General features: G+C 43.6%; 1 protein-coding gene across 6 annotated transcripts in view; it reads left to right on the top strand.

Annotated features, from left to right (window-relative positions):
* The window catches only part of LIMS1 (LIM zinc finger domain containing 1), a 76315-nt gene that overhangs the window by 43826 nt on the left and 10432 nt on the right, over positions 1-22057 (top strand). For 4 of the 6 annotated variants that reach the window (XM_054207409.1, XM_054207418.1, XM_054207391.1 and 1 more), the window contains exons 2-3: positions 15321-15480; positions 21377-21443. In XM_054207409.1, the coding sequence (XP_054063384.1) occupies positions 15321-15480; positions 21377-21443 (227 nt within the window). Of the gene's footprint in view, positions 1-12637; positions 13095-15320; positions 15481-21376; positions 21444-22057 lie in introns of those variants that run through there. The other 2 variants (XM_054207372.1, XM_054207379.1) reach the window with 2 other exon arrangements.

The following is a 22057-nucleotide window of genomic DNA, read 5'->3' as shown; positions in this document are numbered from 1 at the left end:
CTCTTTACATTAAGTTTCGCAGCTTGTCAGATTTCCGTTTACAGTAGACGCTCCTATATAAATGTTTAAATTTAAGAGAGTCTCTCCGAACACCTCTTGCTCTAGCAACTAGGTGCCAGGTTGTCTTGTGGGGAACTCATCTCACGCAGCTGTGGCCATCAACAGGGCCCAATGCGCACGCAGCAGAGCTTACTTTACTGCATGATTTTGCTCATTTTGCCCATCCAGTTTCTGTGAGTCCTAATCCTGCTGCAGACTGCGTTCAACACCTTGCATTGCAGCCACTGCTCTGCATCAGTTTACTACCTGGTGCTCATCACAAGCTCAAAATCTGTCCCAGCCACCTCAGTGTTGCAGGTGGCACGGTGTGGCAGAGCAGCTGAGCTGTCCCACCAGCAGCGATAAGGACCTGAGAGGGCTGAGGGGGACTGCTAGAGTCCTTCCAGTTGAGGAGAGTGAGAGCATTTCAAGGGAAGCCACCCACAGCCTACACAAACATAAATAGCAAGTCCTAATCTCAATTGACATGGGGACGGGGATGGGAGGGTAGGATCCATCGCCTTGTTTTAGAAACCTATCCTAGGATGAGTGGGTTGCCCTCCCAGGGAGCCTGTCTCGTCACTTCCACCCCACCTTCTCCTGGGGTGACCCATGCCCAGGTTATCCCATCAGCTGTGGTGAGGAGAAAAGAGTCCCAGCCCTTGTCGTGATAGCACATCACATTGATGAGGATGGGAAATTCAGCTTCTCTTTCTACCTCTCCCTCTCCATGTATCACTTCAAAAGCCTCATAAAAAGCTCCCTCTCTGAGAGCTTTTTAGTCTGCTGCTATAGATGTTACTGCTGCTTTACTGACATTCTAGGGAGCTGGAGCCTGCCCGCCCCACATGAAAGATGGTCTGGATAGCTCATCCTTTTCTTGAACTTGCACAGTACAAGAATGTGCTGAATTTTGACCTCTGCTGGGGTTGGGATGCTGAATGCAGTCCTCTCTTCCCCTGCTTAACCTAGGCTCACCAGTGCATAGACCTTAACTACGCAGGGTGCTACCTAGGTGCAGAGTTCAAAGTGCAGGGGGCTGTCTGGCGCCTTCATCTCCCGTCTGCAATAGGTGCAACAGTCATTGAACTAAATGCAACCTGAGAAACCCGCTTTTCAGAATGGAGAGGAAGACTTGTTCTTTTCTGGCTATATTGCTTTGGTGGAAAAAAAATTACATCTCTGATAAATCTTGTCTTGCTTTGTCTTTAGACATGGCATGTAAAAAATTCTGACTGTATGCTTAGCTATTCTTTCTTGCTTTTTCAGCAAACAGGATGCAAAGGAAATTGTATGCATACATTTCTGATTAATCATTAGGAGTCACTTAACAGTAGTAGTATGCTTGCTATTTTTGCTTTCTCCTTCTCATCCCTTGGCCTTTGTAAAAATAGAATGATTCATCTAAAAATTTGATGCTATTAGTTTTCAAAGCTCAATACAAGGTACTGGCAGGGGCAATTATCTTTTTTTTTTTTTGACAATTACACTTAGAGTGAATTTGATCAGTGTTGTCCATATCTCTCTTTTTAAGTTCATATGGGTTCAAATGCAATTAAAAAAATAAACAGTTTTTGAAGAGCTTCATCTCAAGTTTTTACCAAACAGTAAATTTCAGCGTTTGCAACAAATAATCATTGTCAAGCTTCACTCTGCTGCTAAAGCTGATGGGTACATCTGGGTGAGTAGGTGCAGGCAGTCTTCTGCTGGGTCTGATCAGGCTCCCACCTGTCTCTACGCACTGACTCCAGGCTGGAAGGCATGTGGATGTGCCCCAAAATTTCATGCACAAAGACTTCCTCGCAGATGAAATAGGAGACATAAGCACATTCTTACGTCCCACTGAGCCTTGGGGGGATAGGCTCTGCACAGCAAAGCTAGTAGGGGAGTATAAAAAGAACAAAATGAATAAAATCCCCACAACACTGGCAATGTGGTAGGGACGAGTGCCTCTCTTTCTTTATGAGATACGGCATTTGGGAATTGTGTGAGGTCACAAATCTCCTCAGCCTGCCATCAAAAACCCATGTGTAGCAGCCAGCCAAGGTGTGCAGCTGTTTCCATCTGCATGTCCTCCCTGAAGACCTCCTGCTCTTCCTGGGAGGGAGAGAAGAAGACGTTGATCAGGGACTGTCTGAGGAACTAGGGACCCTGCTGGGCTTTCAGACACCTTAGGGTACTGAGGGCAGGGGAAGGCAAAAAGAAAAGATCTGTCTCCACCTCGAAGGATTCTTAAATTTGGTTTCCACCGGTAACATTTCTTAATAGCATCACAAATGCTAATGTTTATATAGCTGCTTGCTCACAGTGCCAGTGTCAGCAGGCAAAGCAGTAATTATTCAATACGTTGGTAAAAAAAGAGACTAATTTATTAAACCAGGAAGGGCTTGAAAATAAATGTTAAGCCACAAAAAAATTACACGTCTTCATTTGTTGCGGTTAGAAACTCTGCTGGAATAGTAGTGAGTTGGGACCTAGAAATACTCTCTTGAATCAGATGCTTGGGAACTCTTGATTAAAAACACTTTGGCTCATCTGGTAGGTACTCTAATTGAAAAGAGGATTTGTCCATGTAAACATAACACTGAATTATTATTATTAATTTTAGTAACTTCCAGCAAGCAAAAATAGGCTTTGCAGTTGTATTTTAATATTGCAATACTTAGAATTTGTGTTGAGGCTTAGTTTGAGGTATCCAAATGACTGTCAGCTTTACTTTTCATTTCTGCTGTACTTTTCATTGCTCTAGGGGTTAAAATAATAGGAGGAACACACCCTTTTATTTTTCGTGCCTTCTCTCTCACCCCTTGTCTCCTGCATTGCATAACTCATAAGTGATTTTGTTTGACTTGCTCACCCTGACTATTACCTCCTGTGACTCCAAATGGCCGGAGGTAGCTCCTTGCGTAACAGAAACCCAAGCAATTACTACTGTTCCTCTTACACTTTTCTCATTGTAATATTCTATTTCAGTAAATTGGTAACCTTCAAAGCTTCAATGATTGTAGCACTTAGCATTTTCATTGCTCTTTCTTACAAGATTAGCTGGCTAAAGATAAGTTGTATGTTTCTTTTTTTTTGCTTTTGTTTTCATGTGTTTTGATAGCACCTCATCAGAGGTGTTCTCTACAGAAAATGTGCTGTGATTTCTCATTATAATTAAGTTCTCCTTTCAATGCAGTCTGTCACACTGACAATTAAGGATTCTGCAAAGGAGAGAAAGACTAAATTATCATAGAATCATAGAATGATTTGGGTTGGAAAGGACCTTAAAGATCATCTAATTCCAACCCCCCTGCCATGGGCAGGGACACCTCCCACTAGACCAGGCTGCTCAAAGCCCCATCCAGCCTGGCCTTGAACACTTCCAGGGATGGGGCATCCACAGCTTCCCTGGGCAACCTGTTCCAGTCTCTCACCACCCTCACAGTAAAGAATTTCTTCCTAATGTCTAATCTAAATCTGCCCTCTTTCAGTTTGAAACTGTTACCCCTCATCCTATCGCTACACCCCCTGATAAAGAGTCCCTCCTCATCTTTTCTGTAGACCCCCTTTAAGTACTGAAAGACTGCTATAAGGTCTCCCTGGAGCCTTCTCCAGGCTGAACAACCCCAACTCTCTCAGCCTGTCCTCATAGAAGAGGTTCTCCAGCACTCTGATCATTTTCGTGGCCCTCCACTGGACTTGCTCCAACAGGTCCATGCCCTTCTTATGTTGGGGGTCCTAGAGCTGGACGCAGTACTCCAGGTGGGGTCTCATGAGAGCAGAGTAGAGGGGCAGAATCACCTCTCTTTACCTGCTGGCCATGCTTCTTTTGATGCAGCCCAGGGTGCAGTTGGCTTTCTGGGCTGCAAGCATGCATTGCCAGCTCATGTTGAGCTTCTCATCCACCAACACCCTCAAGTCCTTCTCCTCAGGGCTGCTCTCAATCCATTCATTGCCCAGCCTGTATTTGTGCCTGGGATTGCCATGACCCAGGTGCAGGACCGTGCACTTGGCCTTGTTGAACTTCATGAGGTTCACACAGGCACACCTCTCAAGCCTGTCCAGGTCCCTCTGGATGGTATCCCTTCCCTCCAGTGTGTCGACCGCACCACACAGCTTGGTGTCATCAGCAAACTTGCTGAGGGTGCACGTGATTCCACCGTCCATGTCACTGATAAAGATATTAAGCAGCACCAATCCCAATACTGACCCCTGAGAAGCACCACTCATCGCTGGTCTCCACAAAATTATGTCAATGATGTCACCACTTAATAAAAATTACCAACTTGCAGGCTTGGGGAGAACAAGCTTAAAGGCTTTAAGTTTGGGTTCCCTTTCTGTTTATTTTGTTTTCCTGTGGTCTCTGAGCTGTTCTAGGAAATGCAAAGCTAATAGACACGGTGTCCTTGAGAGGACCATAAGCCTTTTACATGATGCTCTCCAGACTTGGGAACAGGTCCGGCTTGCCAAGTATGTTGCCTCTGACAGTGGCCAAAAGCTGATGCCTATGGAGGGAGGCATAAGGAAGGAGCGAGCCTTTTATGGGACTTCCCTTGGTAGTAATCCCAGCTTGCCACCAGCTATGCCTCAGGGACTTCCTACAGAGTTTGTGACATTCAGTGTTTTTCCCTTCAGTTAACTCCTCCAGTCTCGCCTTGTACCCAGGAATCTCAGGGCATTTCCCAAACACGAGTGATGCTTTTGAGTTTTCATGTGTATTACCTGATGCCATAGTGCACATGGTTGTGTGGTCATTTTTTTCTTTGCTTGATTTGTCGTGGGAGCTTTAGGCACTGTTCAGTTTTCATCTTTCTATCTGACAGCTTTGTAGAAACTTCTGATTTTAACTAGTTCCCTTCCCGGTAGCATTCTGAAAGGATGGTTTCAAATACAATGCTCTGTGAGCAGTTGTTTAGGATGATACTGCTCAGCTTTTGAGCAGGTTTTAAGTTATCCTGTGATGTGTCTTTATATATCAAGATGAAGCTTTGTGATCTTATGGAGTCTTTTTCCAAGAAGAAAGGTTTGGTTTATGACTTTTGTGACATATTTCCCTGTAACTTTTCTGCTTTTTCTATCTCCTCTAACAGCCATGATGGAGCTAGAAGAAAATTAGTTAAAAACTATTAACTATTAGCCTCAAAGGAAGTAACATATTGTCAGACACAGCTAGCAATACATGGCAGCATTTCTCAGCTGTGCCTTTTTAAATTAAAGATTCGAAAGATTCAAAAGATTCAAGGTGTTTCATCAAGGAATGAATGGACAAAGGTGAAGCGGATGTGAAATGGCGTTTGTCTTTTCCAGCATGTTAAATCTGTGCATGCCACGCTCTTCATAGACCATAAAGTTCTTGATTCCAAGTTGAGTCTACCTTTTGAACTCTGTTTCTATGCAGCTATTGGAAAAATGTTACCCACTCAGAGTCATGACTCAAAACTGCCCTGGCTAGTCCCCTTCTTGTTCCGGGTTGGAAAGTTTGCATTGAAAGCTGTTTGTCTCACTTGATATCTGCCTTTTCAGTTAACTGTTTTGTTCATTTCTCCTTGCTGACTTCAGAAACTGAAGTATACAATATATTTCTGATATATTAAAAAAGTTGCTCCTTATATATATATATATTTATATTTTTAAGGGCATAGCAGCAGTGCGGCTTCGGGATAGGATAGCTCCATGAGTTACTGGGTTGAAGGTCTTGAATTTTGCCCAAAGTGTACCATTAATTGCTTAGTTTTAAACTGCATTCCTTTCTAAAGCTAATTCTCAAATTATACCCACTTCTCCATGATACATAACAAAGGGGAAGGAGGTTTGGCAATGCTCTGATCCAAAGCATAAAAAACCCCATCATCTTCCCTTTCACTTTTGCTTCTGTTCTGTCAAGCAAATAATCCAGACTCTCTGCCCCGCACCGCTCCTTCAGCTAATCCCAGCAGTACGCTGTTGCAAGGGGTTAGCTTCTACATCTTCCCTCGCAAGTCTTATAATATATATTATAGCCATCCACTCCTGCTGCACTTGTTCGGGATTAGTCAGTTGTTGGGATGGAAACGGTTACTTTAGAGAAAATTTGCAATAGTTACCAAAGCCTTTGGTTTGGAAAATGCATGTAAGTCTTGCTTTGCATGAAATGCTACTGAAATTCATTTTTGCTTACTTGACAGATCTGCTACTAGTATTGAATAGCTAATAAATGTAAAATACAAGTTTAAGACCTTCAGTTTATGTAACCCAAAATGTTAAGAACATCATAATGAAATATGAAAGCAATGCTATTTTGTATTAGCTTTATTTGTCGATAGATTACTCATGCTCGACTCTTAGGAACATAAACTGCTTCTGGTTATTCTCTTTCAGCTGTTGAGTATTAGGGCCATTATTTAATTCCACAATGTTAACTGCAGATGTCTGAGCCGTCTGCTATCCTCTGCTGGTTTTAAAGCTTGGTGATGCTGCAGTGAATGTGGGAAGAGAAAAATGTGAAACCAAAACCTAGAGTGACTAATAAGTACAATTTAATATGTGTGTGAGAGAAGTGCAACAGCTGAGGAGGTGTTTTCTTTACCACATTCTACTTCTGCACAAAACAAACGAATTCAGGCAATGAAAGACTTTGCACTTTCTCATATAGAATAGAAAACCAAACTTAATGAAGGTGAGAAATGGTTCTAGAGGTTGCTGGAGGTGTAGGTTAGTAGCAATATTCAAGAGGAGGCAGGAGTGGAAGTGACATGCTGGTTAGTAAATCTGAAGGTCAGTCCTCAGTGTGGTATCTCCAGCGGAGATGTTACTGTAATAAGGATGCGTCTGTGAGCTGGGAAGCCTGGTGTTGCAGTTACCTCTGCCCTACAAGGTACTGTGTGGACATACTGTAAGTCTCTCCTGGTAGTTGGGATGTTATGTTGAATCATGGTGTTAATTATAGCTGCTGGATGAGCCACTCAGGTCATGGTGTTCAGCTTGTGAAAACCTTGTCTCCAGCTAGTGTGAGCAGATGGCTAAGGCAGAAGCAAAGGCTGGTGTTTGCCTTTAGACAAGGATTCTGTGAGGGATTTTTGGTGGATTTCAGTGACAGATGACATGAACTGAATATTGGTGCTAGGAAACTGTTACTCTGAAGAGACATATAGTAATGTAGCATTTTAGATTCAGAATCATTTAGGTTGGAAAAGACCTTTATGATGATCAAGTCCAACCATAAACCTATCACTGCCAAGTCCACCACCAAACCGTGTCCCTTAATGCTACATCTACACGTCTTTTAAATACCTTCAGGGATGTTGATCCAACCGCTTCCCTGGGCAGCCTGTTCCAATGCTTAACAACCCTCTCAGTGAAGAAATTTTTCCTAATACCCAATCTAAACCTCCCCTGGTGCAACTTGAGGCCATTTTCTCTCAGCCTGTCACTTGTTACTTGGGAGAAGAGACCGACCCCCACCTCGCTACAAGCTCCTTTCATGTAGTTGTAGGGAGCGATAAGGTCTCCCCTCAGTCGCCTTTTCTCCAGGATAAACAACCCCAGCTCCCTCAGCCGCTCCTCATAAGACTTGTGTTCTAGACCCCTCACCAGTCTCATTGCCCTTCTCTGGACACGCTCCAGCACCTCAATGTCTTTCTTGCAGTGAGGGGCCCAAAAATCAACACAGTACTCGAGGTGGGGCTCGAGTGCCAAGTGCCAAGTACAGGGGCACGATCACTTCCCTAATCCTGCTGGCCACACTATCCCTGATACAGGCCAGGCTGCTAATTTCCTGAAATGTCAGAAAAAACAAAGATCAACCTTATACATTTTTTACGTATTTGAACTTTAAATCTGTTCCTTAAGCAATGGATGAGGAACGCATGTTGACTTAGTTGTAACTTGCTTGCAATTGCCTGATTGCACTCTATTGTGCATCCCTTGACTGTCCAGTGGTTTGATTTCCACCAGTATAAATATTATTGTGCCCCAACACTTTCATATTTTAAAACTGAATGACTTTGGTGTTGTGAAGTTCACCGTGCATGTGTCCAAATAGAAGGAGATTTTTGATCTTGGTGGCCTGATATTGGCCCATCAGTCTTGACAAGATGGTTCTTTTCAGAGACAATATGTGTGTAGCTCCTAGTATTGAGTAGCTGACCTTTTTTTTAATATACCTAAATTAGAAATGGGAATATAAATGCTGTTATATGACATACATTAGTGCAAATGCATCTTTAAAATGTATTGAGTTGTAAGAGTTTGGATACGATGCATTTACCATAGTGGAGTATACATGCAGTCAACTACACAGGGTGCACATGTGAAGAATAACCAATAGTATGCTGTATCCCTTGTAACACAAATCTACTGGAGCTCTTGTGAGTTTCTCATATGTGATACTGCATCTTTTTGTTTGGGGTTTTTTTTTCTGTCTGTATAGGATTCAAAAAATAGTAGTGGGGGAGGAAGAGATGACCGTTGTAAAGAGGATCAAATATCTGTACACAGAAGAAGGAATTTCTTGTTTTACAGAAAGCATGGCTTTGTTTGGTAATGTTTGTAACCAGCAGGAAGAAAATACAATAGTTTTTTGAAATATTACTAACAATAGGAAAGTGCTGTAGTTAAATATTGCTCTCCCTTTCTATGAATTCTTTCAGAGGCTGATTTTTCACTGTGCTTCTATGGCTGATAAAATGTTGTGTGGGGAGGTGCTGCTTACCTGTTTATTCTAGTTATATTCATTTCCTTATGGAGAGATGGAATGTCAGCCTTCTCTGTTTGCGGAGACCAAAGCATTTTTTGGACATGTTTATACTAGAATAAATTTATATTCAAGTATATGAAACAGCTAGAGTTGCCTTTTTGTTTGCCCTGTTTAAACTCCCACTGCATAAGCTTAATCATGCTTTTTATGGCGAAGACTAAAGGACGAAACTTTTAGGAGCGCTCAGAATTCACCTGGTCTTTACTGCAGTGGTTTCAAGATGGTTTTCCATCCTTTTTAACAGAAACAGAACAGTGCTGGGCACATGTGAAAATCCTACCAGTAAATGTGCATCTTTATTATGGAAAAGGTTTATACCTTCTTTCAGATTGCCTTAGGAGACCAGCTTAACACACAAAGTATTTTATTGCTTAAGAGATAAACAACTGCAGCAACCAGATCCCAAGAGTGTTTTTAATTTCAATAAAAAAAGATGCAAAAGGTCAATTAGCCTTTAAAAGGTTGGTGCAGAAATCAGCGCAAGGCACTGCAAGTTCACGCATATTTTGCAGCAAAACTTCTGTTCTAGTTGTTCTGTATTTTGCGTGTGAGGGCCCTTGCATAGAATCTGTGTTAAATATAAAATGAAATCACCCTTACCTATGTGGGAAGGGGAAGGATGCACTGTGATTACTTATCCTCCCCCCCGTCCCCGCATAATCCGATGGGGCACGTGGTCTCCTGGCAGTGCGGGTGACGCAGTGATATTTCACGGTGGCATGAGTAGTTTGCCAAGCAGCAGCTGCTTTTGCCAAGCACCTTGTTTGGAGCCGTGACTGCTCGGCGCGTCTATTTGTGGTATGGAGCAAAGCTCTCAGTGGGGCTGGCCAGCCACGGAGCCTTCTCTGTAAGAGTCCCCGTCTGCCTCTGGCAGCCACCGGTGCGGGCAGCCGGGTTTGAAAGCTCTCCAGAGAAAGCCACATGTGAGCAGGGAGGCAGTTGTCCGTCAGGGATGATAAAGGAATGACAGCAATTTTTGCTGTTGTTTTCCAAAGCCCTTATCCATAGCTGCACTGAGCCGCTTTTCCTTCCCTCTTCTGCCCTTTCCTTTAGCACCTTCCCCGCCATCACCTTTGACTTCTGATAAGACCCTCAGTGTGCCTGGAGGAGCCTCTCTGTCTTCTTCCTTCCTACATACCTTTTCCAGTTAAATACTCAACTTCTCCCTTTTCTCTTCTCCTTATCACTGCTTCCTTAACAGCAGGCTGGTAGGTTTTTGTCCTCAGTCCCAGGGAATGCCCTTGGGAAGCTGCTGCTGCAAATCAACAGCTCCCTACATGCTTCTTGCTCCTTGTGGACAGCTTCACCTCGGAGTAACCTAGAATTCCCTAATGAAAATGCCATGTATTTTTAACAGCATATTTCAGATCTTGGCAGCACGCCTCCAGCAAAATGACAGAAAAGAGAAAGATAGCCAGCTGCTCTGGATTTGTGGACTACCAAACCTTCACAGTGGACACTATGTTTTGCTTCAGTAGCAGAAAGGCCCTTTTTAAACCCCTGACAAGCTCCTTTCTTGCTTAATGGAAAACAAATTGGGAGTAATGCCACCAGCAGCAATGGCAATAGGCCTCGTGAACCAGGCAGCTTCTACTTATTGCACATATGGAGCCCTATTACTTTGTAGGACAGCTTCTTCAAAAAAGTTAGGAAGATTAAAACAGGCCTTTTGGATGGACATCTTATTCCACTGACTTGCTGTACTACTTGCTTTGTTACGGCCATGCAAAAGACTGCACAGTAGCAAGCCAGTAAAACAAGCACCTGGGTGGATATTTTTCTGTTGACCACAGAAGACACAAGGCAGCAGAGATGGTTTCCAGCCACCTTGGTAGCCTCTGGATTTCAGGGTTACTGCAAGGACTGAAGTAGTCCACTGGGAGAAAGAAACACTTAAGGGCGCTCTGATTTGCAGCAGTAGCCTCCCAGGAGAATTGCCTGTGGTCTGGGACAAAATACAAGAAAACAACTGAGGAGACATCAGTGTTAAGGGGAAGAGGCAGACTGGCTTGCTGTTTCTTGTCTCAGTGGCTTGGTGCACCTGTATTAGTCCTGGATGAATCAGTATGGTTAGTCTGTTGCAGTCAGTCTCCCTGGAGTTTTCCATACCCACAGAAGCCCAGCATTGACCTGTGCAGGAGATGTTGAGAAGAAGGATGGAGAAGGAGGAGCCGGCAGCACCATGCCTGCATCTCCGTTAGCAAACAGCACTTAGTTTCATCACTGGTGCTCCAGCAGATGCAGAAACCTTTTCTTCTAGTGCTGTTTCCTGCAATGGTGCTCTGGCAAGAGCCATCATGGCCTAGGGCTACAACATGAGAATTGCTTGATGTAGAGCTTGCTCTGTGACAGGTAAAAATAGGTCTTGAGCTCCAGCCAAGCCGTGTCAGTGGTGAGGGTGCAGCCTCCTTAGCCTGTTACAGCTTGTGACTCCCGGTAGCTCTGGTGGAAGATGGATAATGACACCTACGGACAGGTAAATTAACAGGGTCATGCTGCCTGGGTCCCACCTACCATGATGTCCTGTGGTGCAGGGGAATAGCTTGCCCAGAGGTTGCTTCCTGCTGAGGGGGAGGTGAAGGAAACCTGACCAAACCCATCCCAGAGATTTGGCCGGTTTGGTTTTGCTGTGCAGCAGCAGACATGCAGTGCTGTGTTGGCCAGGCTGTGGGAAGACGTGCGAGCCCAGGCCTGTGCGGAGAGTGTCGTGTGTGCTGCTGTACGCCTACCGAGCAAGCGATCTCAACTTGTGATGAGAGATTTGGCCCAAAACTGGCACAAACCAGACCCTCTGCAGTAGGTCCTAGGAAGGCGAAGGCATATTAAGAAGTAGCCTTGACTGGTCTTTCTGTCATATCCTTTGTCATTTTCTGGTCCTAATTTCTCTGCTTGTTCCCTCCAGTCATCGTCTTCCTGTCCTCCTCTGCCTTCTCATGCTCCCTCACAGACTAGCAGATTCTTCAGATACCAAGACGCCGTGTGTCATGAGCGCAGAGTTCATGTGGTTTTGCAGTTCAGTCAATTGCTACCAAGGCTGACTCAGTTCAACGCAAGAGATAGTTGCTGGGGACAGCTTCCCAACACCCTGCTTCGTCTGCAGTTACGAGTTGCTGGAAGCTGAGTAGCCCTTGTCTGCTGCAAGTGCTGCACTTCCAGCAGGGAGAGCTTGCAGGAGTGTAATTATTAGCTGCAGATCTGCAGCTAATCGACCCTGCCTTCCCCAGTAAGTGGTGCACAACAGGCTTTTTAAATAGAATATAACCATGAAATAATTGCAACATTAGGAAGGCATTTTGTGGTGAGAGAATGATTAATTTTATTCTTTCTTCCTGGTCTTTCTCTCTCAGTTCCCTAATATCCCCCGTAAATTACTTCAGTAAGTGTTCTTACATTAGATAATTGTTCTAAACTCAGCACATTGCTGGAAATCAAGCTTTGTTTTTCCTCCTTCGTATATTGCCTATTATAGCGTACCTGGCAGTTCAGTTAATGGCCTGTGAAGCACAACAGAAACCAAACTATCCGTCTGTACCTACCCCTTCTCTGAAGTGCTGACAAGAAGATGCCTATAGATAAATTCAGCACATTTGACTTATAAGGCACAAGTGGAACACTAAAGGCCATTTTTACAATGTAATTAATACACTGTAGCATTAAAGCAATATTTACCTAATGATGGAAGTCTTCTCTTCATCCTTTCCACTGCTGGTTTCCCACAATAAAATATTGTTGGAATCCACCTCCGTCCCCCCTCAGCAGGAAGTAGCTGTGGACAAGTTTGGTGGTGGACTCGTTTGCTCACATAGGTACCTCACACCACAGCTCTCCTGGGCGGCTTCTGTCAGCAGCCGTCAGTGAAGCCCCTTTCTAGCATCCGAGTTTGCATGAGGGCCTGGCAGGGGAATGTGCTCCTCCGCTTGCAGCCAGCATCAGTAAATCACAGCGTGACGGGCTCACCGCCCCGACGCTGAACTTTTAACTTGAAGCTCTAGCAGGGCACTGGGTAGCTCCGGCTGCATGACACAGAGCTGTGAAAGTAAATCGCTTTGCTGGGAACAAGGGGAAGTCCAGCATATTGTTTTGCAGTCTTTGCCTACAGTTTCTTTGCAGTATAAGCGTAGAATATATCCACCCGGGAAAGCAATTAGAGAGAGATGGACTTCCAGCGCAGAGCTCACCCTTACCCCATCCCAGAGGATGAAGAGGTTGCGCACAAGGTCGTTCCTGATGCCCACAACTCCGCAGGAAATGAAGGCGAGAAACCGGTGTCAAAATTGCAACGTAGGCACAGTGACATAAAACTCTACAAAGAGTTTTGTGACTTTTATGCAAAATTGTAAGTTCGTTCTGTTCGGCTTCGGGGTGTAACTACGGTGGCAGTATTGGCATAATGTACATGTTTATTTTATTATCTGAGCACTGGGCAGGCTGTGCAAGCCATTCTCTAATGCAGCCTTTGCCACTGTTTGGCTTGATACTTTGCCAGTTGTAATCGGCAGCTAAAATTTGAGCTGTTGCTTTAAACTTCATCATTAATTGCGTCAGAAATTTTCATCACCAGTTGAAACAGGGTTGGAATTCATCAAGTCTCTCCGAGTTTAGGCTGTTTGCTTGTTGTTTTGGGCAAATGGATAAACTGCTTCACTAATGCAGAAGCATTATGTACATTGCTGTTTTTGCATATATGATGTGTTTCAGATCGAAGTGAAGTACTTTTGCATACTAAAGAGGAAAGCTTTATGATTTCATTTGTTTTTGCACTTTGTTTCATGTTTTTTTGCTTGGATGACACTTAGTGTCTGATAGCACTTAACATCATTAATTTTAATTTTAACACCCTTAGTGCTCGAGAACTGTTGAAGTGATGATGAAAGATTCAAGATTTTGTTGTAACTGTTCTTCACTTAGATTGATAAGGAGGATGGGTGAAGTGTCTGAGGGCTTTTTTTCCCCCCCACAGAAAACATACACAATGCATTGAGACCATCAGCGAGCTTTATACTTAATCACAGTTTATATATATATTCACTGCAGTTTGTCTGTAGGCTTGTCTGTTGGAATAGCATGGGATAGACATAACGGGATAGCAGTTACTGTTTTCCTCTTCTGCAGAGATCTCGAGAGAGAGAGAGGAAAAAAAACCCAGCTAATAATAACTGGTCAAATGTGACCTTGCGTAGGGCTCTTCTGTGAGACAGTGTAAGAAATAGATAAAGTGCATTCCTTTTTAACCACATGCTAGGTGTTTGCTTGCTCCCTTGGATGCTGGTGCAAGGAAGGAATTCAGTTCCTATTCAACCTGGTGGGAGCCAAGAGGCCTTACCCCTTGGTGGGAAGGGCTTGGCATCTTGCAGAGGACTGAGGGCTCTGCATGATGGCTCTTTTCTGTATCGAAATGTGTGCGTGTGTGCACATGTGTTTAAAATAATGTCAGTTGTTTAATAAGCTTCCAGATAGACATTTGAGTCAGTGGTTTTGTCAGCTGTGGTCAGATTGTAATGAAACTAGGCTATTGCCCCGTATTTGCTCTCTGCAGCAGGGCATAGAGGTGATCCTGAAAGGCATAGCTTTGAGAGTTTAGATATGAGTAAGGAAATGCTTGCAAAGAAAAAATCAAGTGAGCCCTTTTCTGTCACGGGAGCTTTCATTAACTGAAACATGGCTGTACTGTCTGTTGCAGATGTAGACATGATCCTAGTGAAGTAGCTAACTCCTCTGATATTTTGCAGCTACTGCGCTGTCATTTTATGGTCACGAGCCTTTGAGAAGCAACCAAGGTTGCAATTTGAGTAATTTTTGCATTCCTGGCATGGGGTCGCCAGCTTGTCTTGGCCTGCATGTGGGTCACGGTGGGGCAGCCAGAGCGTTCCCACCCTCCCCCTTGGCCCTGGACCAACACTGGCACGCTGTGAGCTGACCTCCCTGAGATGAACCCTAACAAACCAACCAAAAATCCCATTTGTAAAATTACTTCAAGCCATGTGAAGCTTATATAAGGAATAATTGTTAATTGTTTACCTGCTCTGCTTTTCAGTACTATCTGCCAGATTAGATACCATACACTCTTCCACATTGCTTATTTAGAGCTTTTGAACCAATACTGTTATATGTATTTTAGAATTAGGAATTATTTTGAAATTACCATTTATGTTTTCCCATGTGATGCCAGTCCTTCCTCAATTGTTGTTAACATTTGCCCCTGTTTTATGTAATTCTAATGTATTTCATCATTGTTATAGTACTTCTTTGAATTGCCTGCCTTTTCTTATCATAAAAAGCCTGTAAATGTATCTGTAGCAATGACATTTCTGTTTGGGTTTTTGAACTAATAGTTATTAGAGTGTGTTGTGGGGTTTTTGTTTGTAAAGAGTTTGGAAGCAGGGGGAAATGGCGGTTTTGTTTCTGAGGGGATACCACAGGTCATTAAGTCCATTGAAAAACTTGTGTTGGGCGGCCCACTGTTAGGCTGATGCAGTCGGCTTTGGGAAAAAAAAAGAGACCCACATGCAGTGGTGTTGTCTATTTGGGCTAATTTTCTTTCTTTTTTTTTTTTTTACAACAGCAACATGGCAAACGCACTTGCAAATGCCATCTGTGAGCGCTGCAGAGGTGGCTTTGCCCCTGCTGAGAAAATCGTCAACAGCAATGGTGAGCTGTACCACGAGCAGTGCTTTGTCTGCGCCCAGTGCTTTCAGCAGTTCCCCGAAGGGCTCTTCTACGAGGTAAGCCCCCATCTCACTCCGAGCCTTTGCCTTGTGCTGTCCTTCTCGTAGAAGAAGCAACTACAGGCAGATAGGTAGCTTAGAAAGTTCTGTGGTAAGAATGGGTATCTGAAACGATATACCCAATAGAGGGTGAAAAAAGAAGAAATGTTTCTATGCCAATTTGGAGGAGATCAGTGTGTATAACCTTATTTAAATGTATAGCCTCGTGTTATTAGAGCTGAGAAAAGAACTGCTGGAGATTTCTCTCTCGATGCAGACTTCTTGCTCTGAAATCTGTGCAGACAATCGACCAGCAGTACAGAGAAAGCATACTTCTTAAAGAACAGTCATATAGAAGGAAACCCCAGCATCCTGCGGTCCGTAGGAGGTTTATTGATGTGTTGAGTAAGGCCAGTATGGCATGTGAAAAGTTGCTCGTAGAGATGACCTGTAAGTCAGCATGCTGAGCTTGGGGTGTGCAGACAGCCCAAACCCCTCAGCTATCTCAAACACAAAGTAACTTTAGTGAAGACTTTATAGTAGCTCATAAAATATGAAGTGACTGGTATAAGGAAGGGTAGATGATGTGAGACAGGGAATTATTGTCTGAGAGATAAGGTCCTGCTCAAGTAGCTCGTACTCCAACGTACTTACAGGATTTATGTCATACTGTGGTCTGAAAAGGAAAGTAAGCGGTGTGTTAAAAGCACAATGCTGTGCTCTCACATATAGTGTGCCATCCTTGTGGCAAGAGCACAACAGTTTGTCTTCCACGGTAGTATTTCTAATTTTAAAGGACCATGTTGACGAGGAGAGGCTGAGCAAGGAGTGTGGATTGGAAAAGAGACTGGCAAAGGGGATTCCTGAAGTTTGCTTTCTCTCACCTTGTTTGAGGATCAAAAGGCTTTTCAATGCTGTAGGGATAGTGTTGCACAAATTGTGGTAAATGAGCCACTAGAGTTCCATAAGACATCAAAAGGTGAGCTGCAAGGCAGTAGCAATTAAAAAGACAACAAAACAAAACACCCTCTAGATACTTATACATTACGTTACAATTGTTAGTATATACTGCGCTGCTGCCTGCTGGCAGGCATGGTGAGGAGTCCTGACATGTTAAGACCCGAGGCAAACATAAAGTGATATAAATGTTGTAGAACTAAAATATTTGTAACTGTGTTAATAAAATTGTCTTAAAACAATAAAATATATTTTCTCTACATAATGAGTACTTTATTCAGCCTTCTTCTGACTCAAAAAACAGTGGGACAATCCAGGGACGTCTTTCAGAAAGTTGAATGATCCTTTGTTTGAGATAAAAGTTTGAGAAATCCTGCTCTAGGCAGCCTGTATCTTCTAGAGGATGGAGGAGGACCACAATGGAAATAAAGTCTTATTTTTGCACCTAATCCAGGAATATTACAATGTCTCTGTTGCTCATGATGGCCATATCTGAATGTCCTTGTCATGGGACTGGTGGTGTGTAGATATATTGGAGGTAGGCATTTTGTTTCCTACTGCTACCTTGTTAACATTCACATTCATAATGGTCTTTGAGCACCCTCTTACTGCAAAGTGATGCTCCCTATTAAAGACAGTAAGTCAGAAGTGATTGTCCTGGGAATGAAAATAGCCTTGTGTGCTAAACATGGTTTTGGTTAATGTTGCTAGGGTGTTTTTTTTTCAGGCTGGGTAGGTGCTTTGTTCTTGAGAAATGTTACATAGAAAGTGGAAAGTTTCAGTTAAGAATAGACAACTTTGCCACAGCTGTTACAGAGGTAAAATAATGTGATGAGGATTAAATAAATACGTAAAGACTTGTGTGTGGCTTGAATTCATATCACCCTTCTGCCTCTATGCTTTGTAATGTCCACCACAAGATCTTTCAGTTTCTCTCTGCACCAGCAAGTCTGTCTGCTGATGTTGGAGAGGTACTTTTTGGTCTATTTAAGCCCTCTGACAGCCTTCAGGTGATGGCTCATAAATCTTACCCAGCCTTTCTCCCCCATCTATACTGGCCTGTCCTGGGCATCTTCTAGAGAGTGGAGCGGTCAGTGGATATCCGTGCTGTCCGAGCCCTCATGCCTTTGGGGCTTTCAGCTAGGAAATCTGCAACAGGGCATTCTCCTCTGTGCCCTTTAGGGTGTCCGCGCACATCCCATGCTGCCAGAATGGCTCTCGCTTAGCGCTGAAGTGGTCAGTGAGATGATTGCAGTGGAAACCCCAGCATGTTTCCTGGCGGTGCTGCTCAGGGAGAAGGCGTGACAAGGGCACAGCTTGCTCTTCTTTCATTCGGCACCTTGGCATGAGCGTTGGGAATATACTGGGTGTCAGCGTTTAGGGGAGAGGGACAGCCCTAAGCAGGTAGAGGATGGGCTCAGGACTTGAGGACTTGAGATGGTCTGTATCACTGTCAAGAAAAAGTGACTGGAAAAGACTGTCAGAAAGGATATCTTCCTCTGACTGGCTTAACACACTCTGAGAAGATGGATGTGTTTGGAGGTGTGGCCAGGTAAAATGTTTTTCTGAGCAGGTTCCCCATGGGTAAACACAGGCATTGTTGGTCGGTCAGCATGACTTTGTGTTTATTCTGTGTCTGGTTTAGCTAAGCTAGCGCTTGTTGGAAATGATTTCCAGCTCTTAGCAATCAGGGAGTCAAATGTTCTTCCTCCGCCTATCGCAAGCCTTGCCGAATTCCCCCAGTTAGTCATTAAGCTGCTTATCAACATTTGCTGTCAAACACTGCTGTGATAAGCTTTCACGCTCTGTTCCATGGGTAGGGGCTGAACTGGTCAGGCTACTCAGGAAGAAATCCCAATGCAGGTCTCCTGCAGCACGGGATGTGTCTCCAGGCTGCTTGCAGGGACCCCCATCAGCACAGGTCCCCGTGGTCTGGCATCGGAGCCAAGCTGCTTGCAGGCACAAGCGGCGCCATACTGGAGCAGCGCTCATCCGCAGCTGGGGGTTTGCACACCATAGCAGGAATTTTGGAGGTGTCTTCATAAGCCTGTGTTAGAAATGGTAATACAGATTCGTAACCAGCCAGTGTTGGCCTTGTTGCATAAGGGTGTAAGCAAGTGCTGTGTGCCTCATGTTGCATGGGACCTGCTAGGGTTTATTTGTGTTCCAGTTTGCCCGGTATCGTGAATTTAGCACGTTTTCTTACGCACTCAGCCTAAATAGCAGTTAGCACAAGCACATGCCAGCAGAGTCTCTGAACTCACCATGCCTTGCTATCAGATGTGAAGTGATGGCAATTCTGGTCTGCTTTTACTCCATCACCTGGAAGCCGTCTATCCCCTAGACCTGCTGTTGCAGTCTTACAACAGGTAGCAGCACACAGTCCTGTACTAATAGCAGCAGAACAGCTGGCTTAAATGGAGAGCTTTGGCAGCAGCGGGCCCAGAGGGACAGGTTGGCCCCACTGTAATCAGGCAGCGGGCATTTCCTCCAACCCACGGCACTCTTGGGTCCAAGAGTGGCTCCTCCCTACTAGAGGTTGCCTCTCTCTCCCACTGCGGACTGCAGGCACCTCACCTTCAGACAGGGGAGGTTAAGAGAGATGACTCCTACCCCTCATACAGCTGTTAGTTAAGAGCCTCTTGCTGGGTGTATTTGGAAGAAGCCCAACCTGCTCTGTCTGCGCTGTGCTGGGGTGAGGGAGATGGAAGAGCCTAGAGATGTGCATCCCACAATAGAAGAAATACAGCAAAATCCTTATGGAGTACTCATAAGAGCTATAATTGGAGAATCCGTATCGCTATTATTGTTGTTGTTGTTATTATCAATATATCATAAAATGAAATAAACGGAATGGCACGTGACTTTTGTCTCCTGAATGAGATGGAGTTTCTTTTAGTTTTGGGTTTTTTCTAAGATGCTTGTAATAACCTATAGGAAGATTAAAGGAAGGTGCAGCTGCAATGCGCTTGTCAGATTTGTTTCTATTCCAGTTGCACCTGGAGTGTTTTCTTAAAATGAGCTTTACCAGAAACTGCCTTAGAGGAGGAGTCTTTAAAGACTCAGTTTTTGAGCGTGTCTTTCCAGTAGGTTAGCTAAAACCATGGAGATTGTCTGCAGGTTATGTTGTGGTGAAATATTCTATGCATTTAACTCATGGACCTACAGCATACAACAGTCAAATGACCTTGCTTTTAAAGTATGTGCTGTGGGATTTGTTATAGAAGCTCAAGGCTTTTTTGACGGATGAGCTGCTGGGTCATCCACAAAAGGCAGCACAAATGAGCCGAGAACACTGACAATATAAACAAGACTGAGACTGAATGGCAACCAACCTGCCTGATGCAAACCAGAGGGGAAGAAAACCTGTTTGGTCTGCCCCAATCAACATGTGGTCACTCTGAAACCCAAGCAAACCCAAGTATCTCCCATTGGACCACCTGTTTACACAAAACAGGAAGCTTTTGGATTTTTTTCAGTTTAAAAAGGATTTTATCCAGCAGGAAGCAAGCACAATTCTCAATGAACCAGTAATTTCCATTACACTTTGAGAAAGTAGTAGCCCTCTGTAATAAATAAATAATTAAATAGATAATTCTCCAATTTAGAAAGTTGTCTGTTTTAGAGTATTACACTGGAAAAACACTTGATAAATTGCTAGCAGAGACTTCTGGAAGAGTCTATATCAAGCACAGGTCTTTCTGTTCCTAGTAGGTGCAATTCAGGTTGGGCACAGGAATTAAATTTTCTGATCTCAAGTATCCAGTGACTTCTAGAGTGTTTCATTAGATTCCCATCCCTGCCAGTGGCTCTGTATATTGCACAACTAATTACTATGTTTATATTGTGTCCGATCCTTGGAATTTCATAGTATAAAGCAGGCTATCTTGAAGGACATTGCTGTATTTTCTGTCTGTGCACCAAAACTTTATTTGTGGGTAGTTATTTTATGCTATCTGCTTTGTTTTGTGTTAGACCCAGTAAAAAGAAAGGAGTGGGGCTTCCTGCTATCCCCCTTTTTCCAGTGTTTTAAACTGAGACATTCAAATCCAAACATCCCATAGCATACCTAATATTTTCTGTCTGGTTTTGACATGCTAGTTGGCTTGTGTGTCTAGTAATGATGTGCCTGAAGGTATCTAAACATTTCTCTTCATTTCAGGATGTACTTGCCTACATGTTTTTACATATTCTCCAGCTAAGTTGCTAATGCAGTGCTGTAGTACTTTTTTGTTGCCATACGGGTTTTTTTCTATGTGAGCTTGAACTGCAGCTGAACTTCTTTAAGCTGTGAGAAAATTCAGATCCAAATCCCATAAGATTGGTTCCCTGTTTCATCTGGTCAGTGTAGTGAACTTTGATCCTTAAAATCTGGACTCGATGAGCTTAAGGGTCTTTTCCAACCTAAATGATTTTATAATTCTATGAAATAAGCATAATGAAAGAAAAGTCTTATTTCCCTTCATGTTTTGGCTGTATTGCTCCATAAATTGCAAAGATTTCTGTCCCTGGGTGTTCTTCCTCCCCTGTACTTGCTTCCTCCAACATGCTGGGCCATTCCTGCAGGAAATGTAGAGTGGGGAAGAGATCAAATGGGTTCAGAGAAAATGCTTCCCCCCAGGAAAGGTTTTTGTAAGCTAATTTCCTGCCCAGAATTTGCTCGGTTGCATCAGAGTGTCAGCAGTCTGTAAAAATTCAGGCGTCTCTTGTGATGTAAATGGGTGATAAAAAATGCCTTACACTCTCAGTGGCATTAGAGGAATGGTGTGCTATTAACGCTACATGCTAACTAGTAGCTGAATTAAGGATTTAATGCCTAGCACGTGGTCTGGTTTTTTGTGCAGCCCCTCATGTTTTGCTGCCTAATTGCATCTGGAAACAAACTGGTATATTACAGGATTTATGTTAAGGGCATGCTCCTCATCCGTCTAACGCTCAAATTTTTTTCCATTTGCAGTTTGAAGGGAGGAAGTACTGCGAACATGATTTTCAAATGCTTTTTGCCCCTTGCTGCCATCAATGTGGTAAGTTTTACATCAAGGTGAAACACTTCACACTGATCCCAAAAGGGAACATCACTAGGGAAGATGTGTAACCCTTGTGTACCTTCTCTGAGAGGTGGCCCTGTGTGGCAGAGTATCTGAATTTCCAGAATGAACTAGACTTCAGAGAATGTGGGGAGTTGCTCTCCCTAAAGTTCATAAACAATGGGATTTAAAAAAAAAATAGTTTGCATTATTTGAGTGAGTAGTTTAGCTGTTGATCCAGTGATCCATGACTCCTGGTTATATACATCTACATACATGTGCTCCTGCAGCTGAAACCCTGCAAAAAGTCTTTGTCATCTGCTTTGACTATTGTAACCCACCCATGCTGTCCTACTCCACAGAAACGGGGACAGTCTTTATCATCTAGTGTTATAATCAACTTATGAGCCAGCTGGTCCCCTTTTGTATTTTTGAAGTAAATACCTTTAAGACTTCAACGTGTGATGTCAACCCTACAATATCAACCCTATGTAACACTGAGGGCTGCATTTTATTTGCCACTGTTGATGTAAATGCTTGCATATCTGCTGCACTGTAATCATTTGCACGGGTTTTCTTCCTCCTGTGTGTGACACATTGTGCTCAGGCAG

The sequence above is a fragment of the Rissa tridactyla genome, chromosome 1 (assembly GCF_028500815.1).
Source record: "Rissa tridactyla isolate bRisTri1 chromosome 1, bRisTri1.patW.cur.20221130, whole genome shotgun sequence".
Lineage (NCBI taxonomy): Eukaryota > Metazoa > Chordata > Aves > Charadriiformes > Laridae > Rissa > Rissa tridactyla.
Note: the sequence above shows the minus strand (reverse complement) of the source record. Positions and strands in the feature narration are given on the sequence as shown.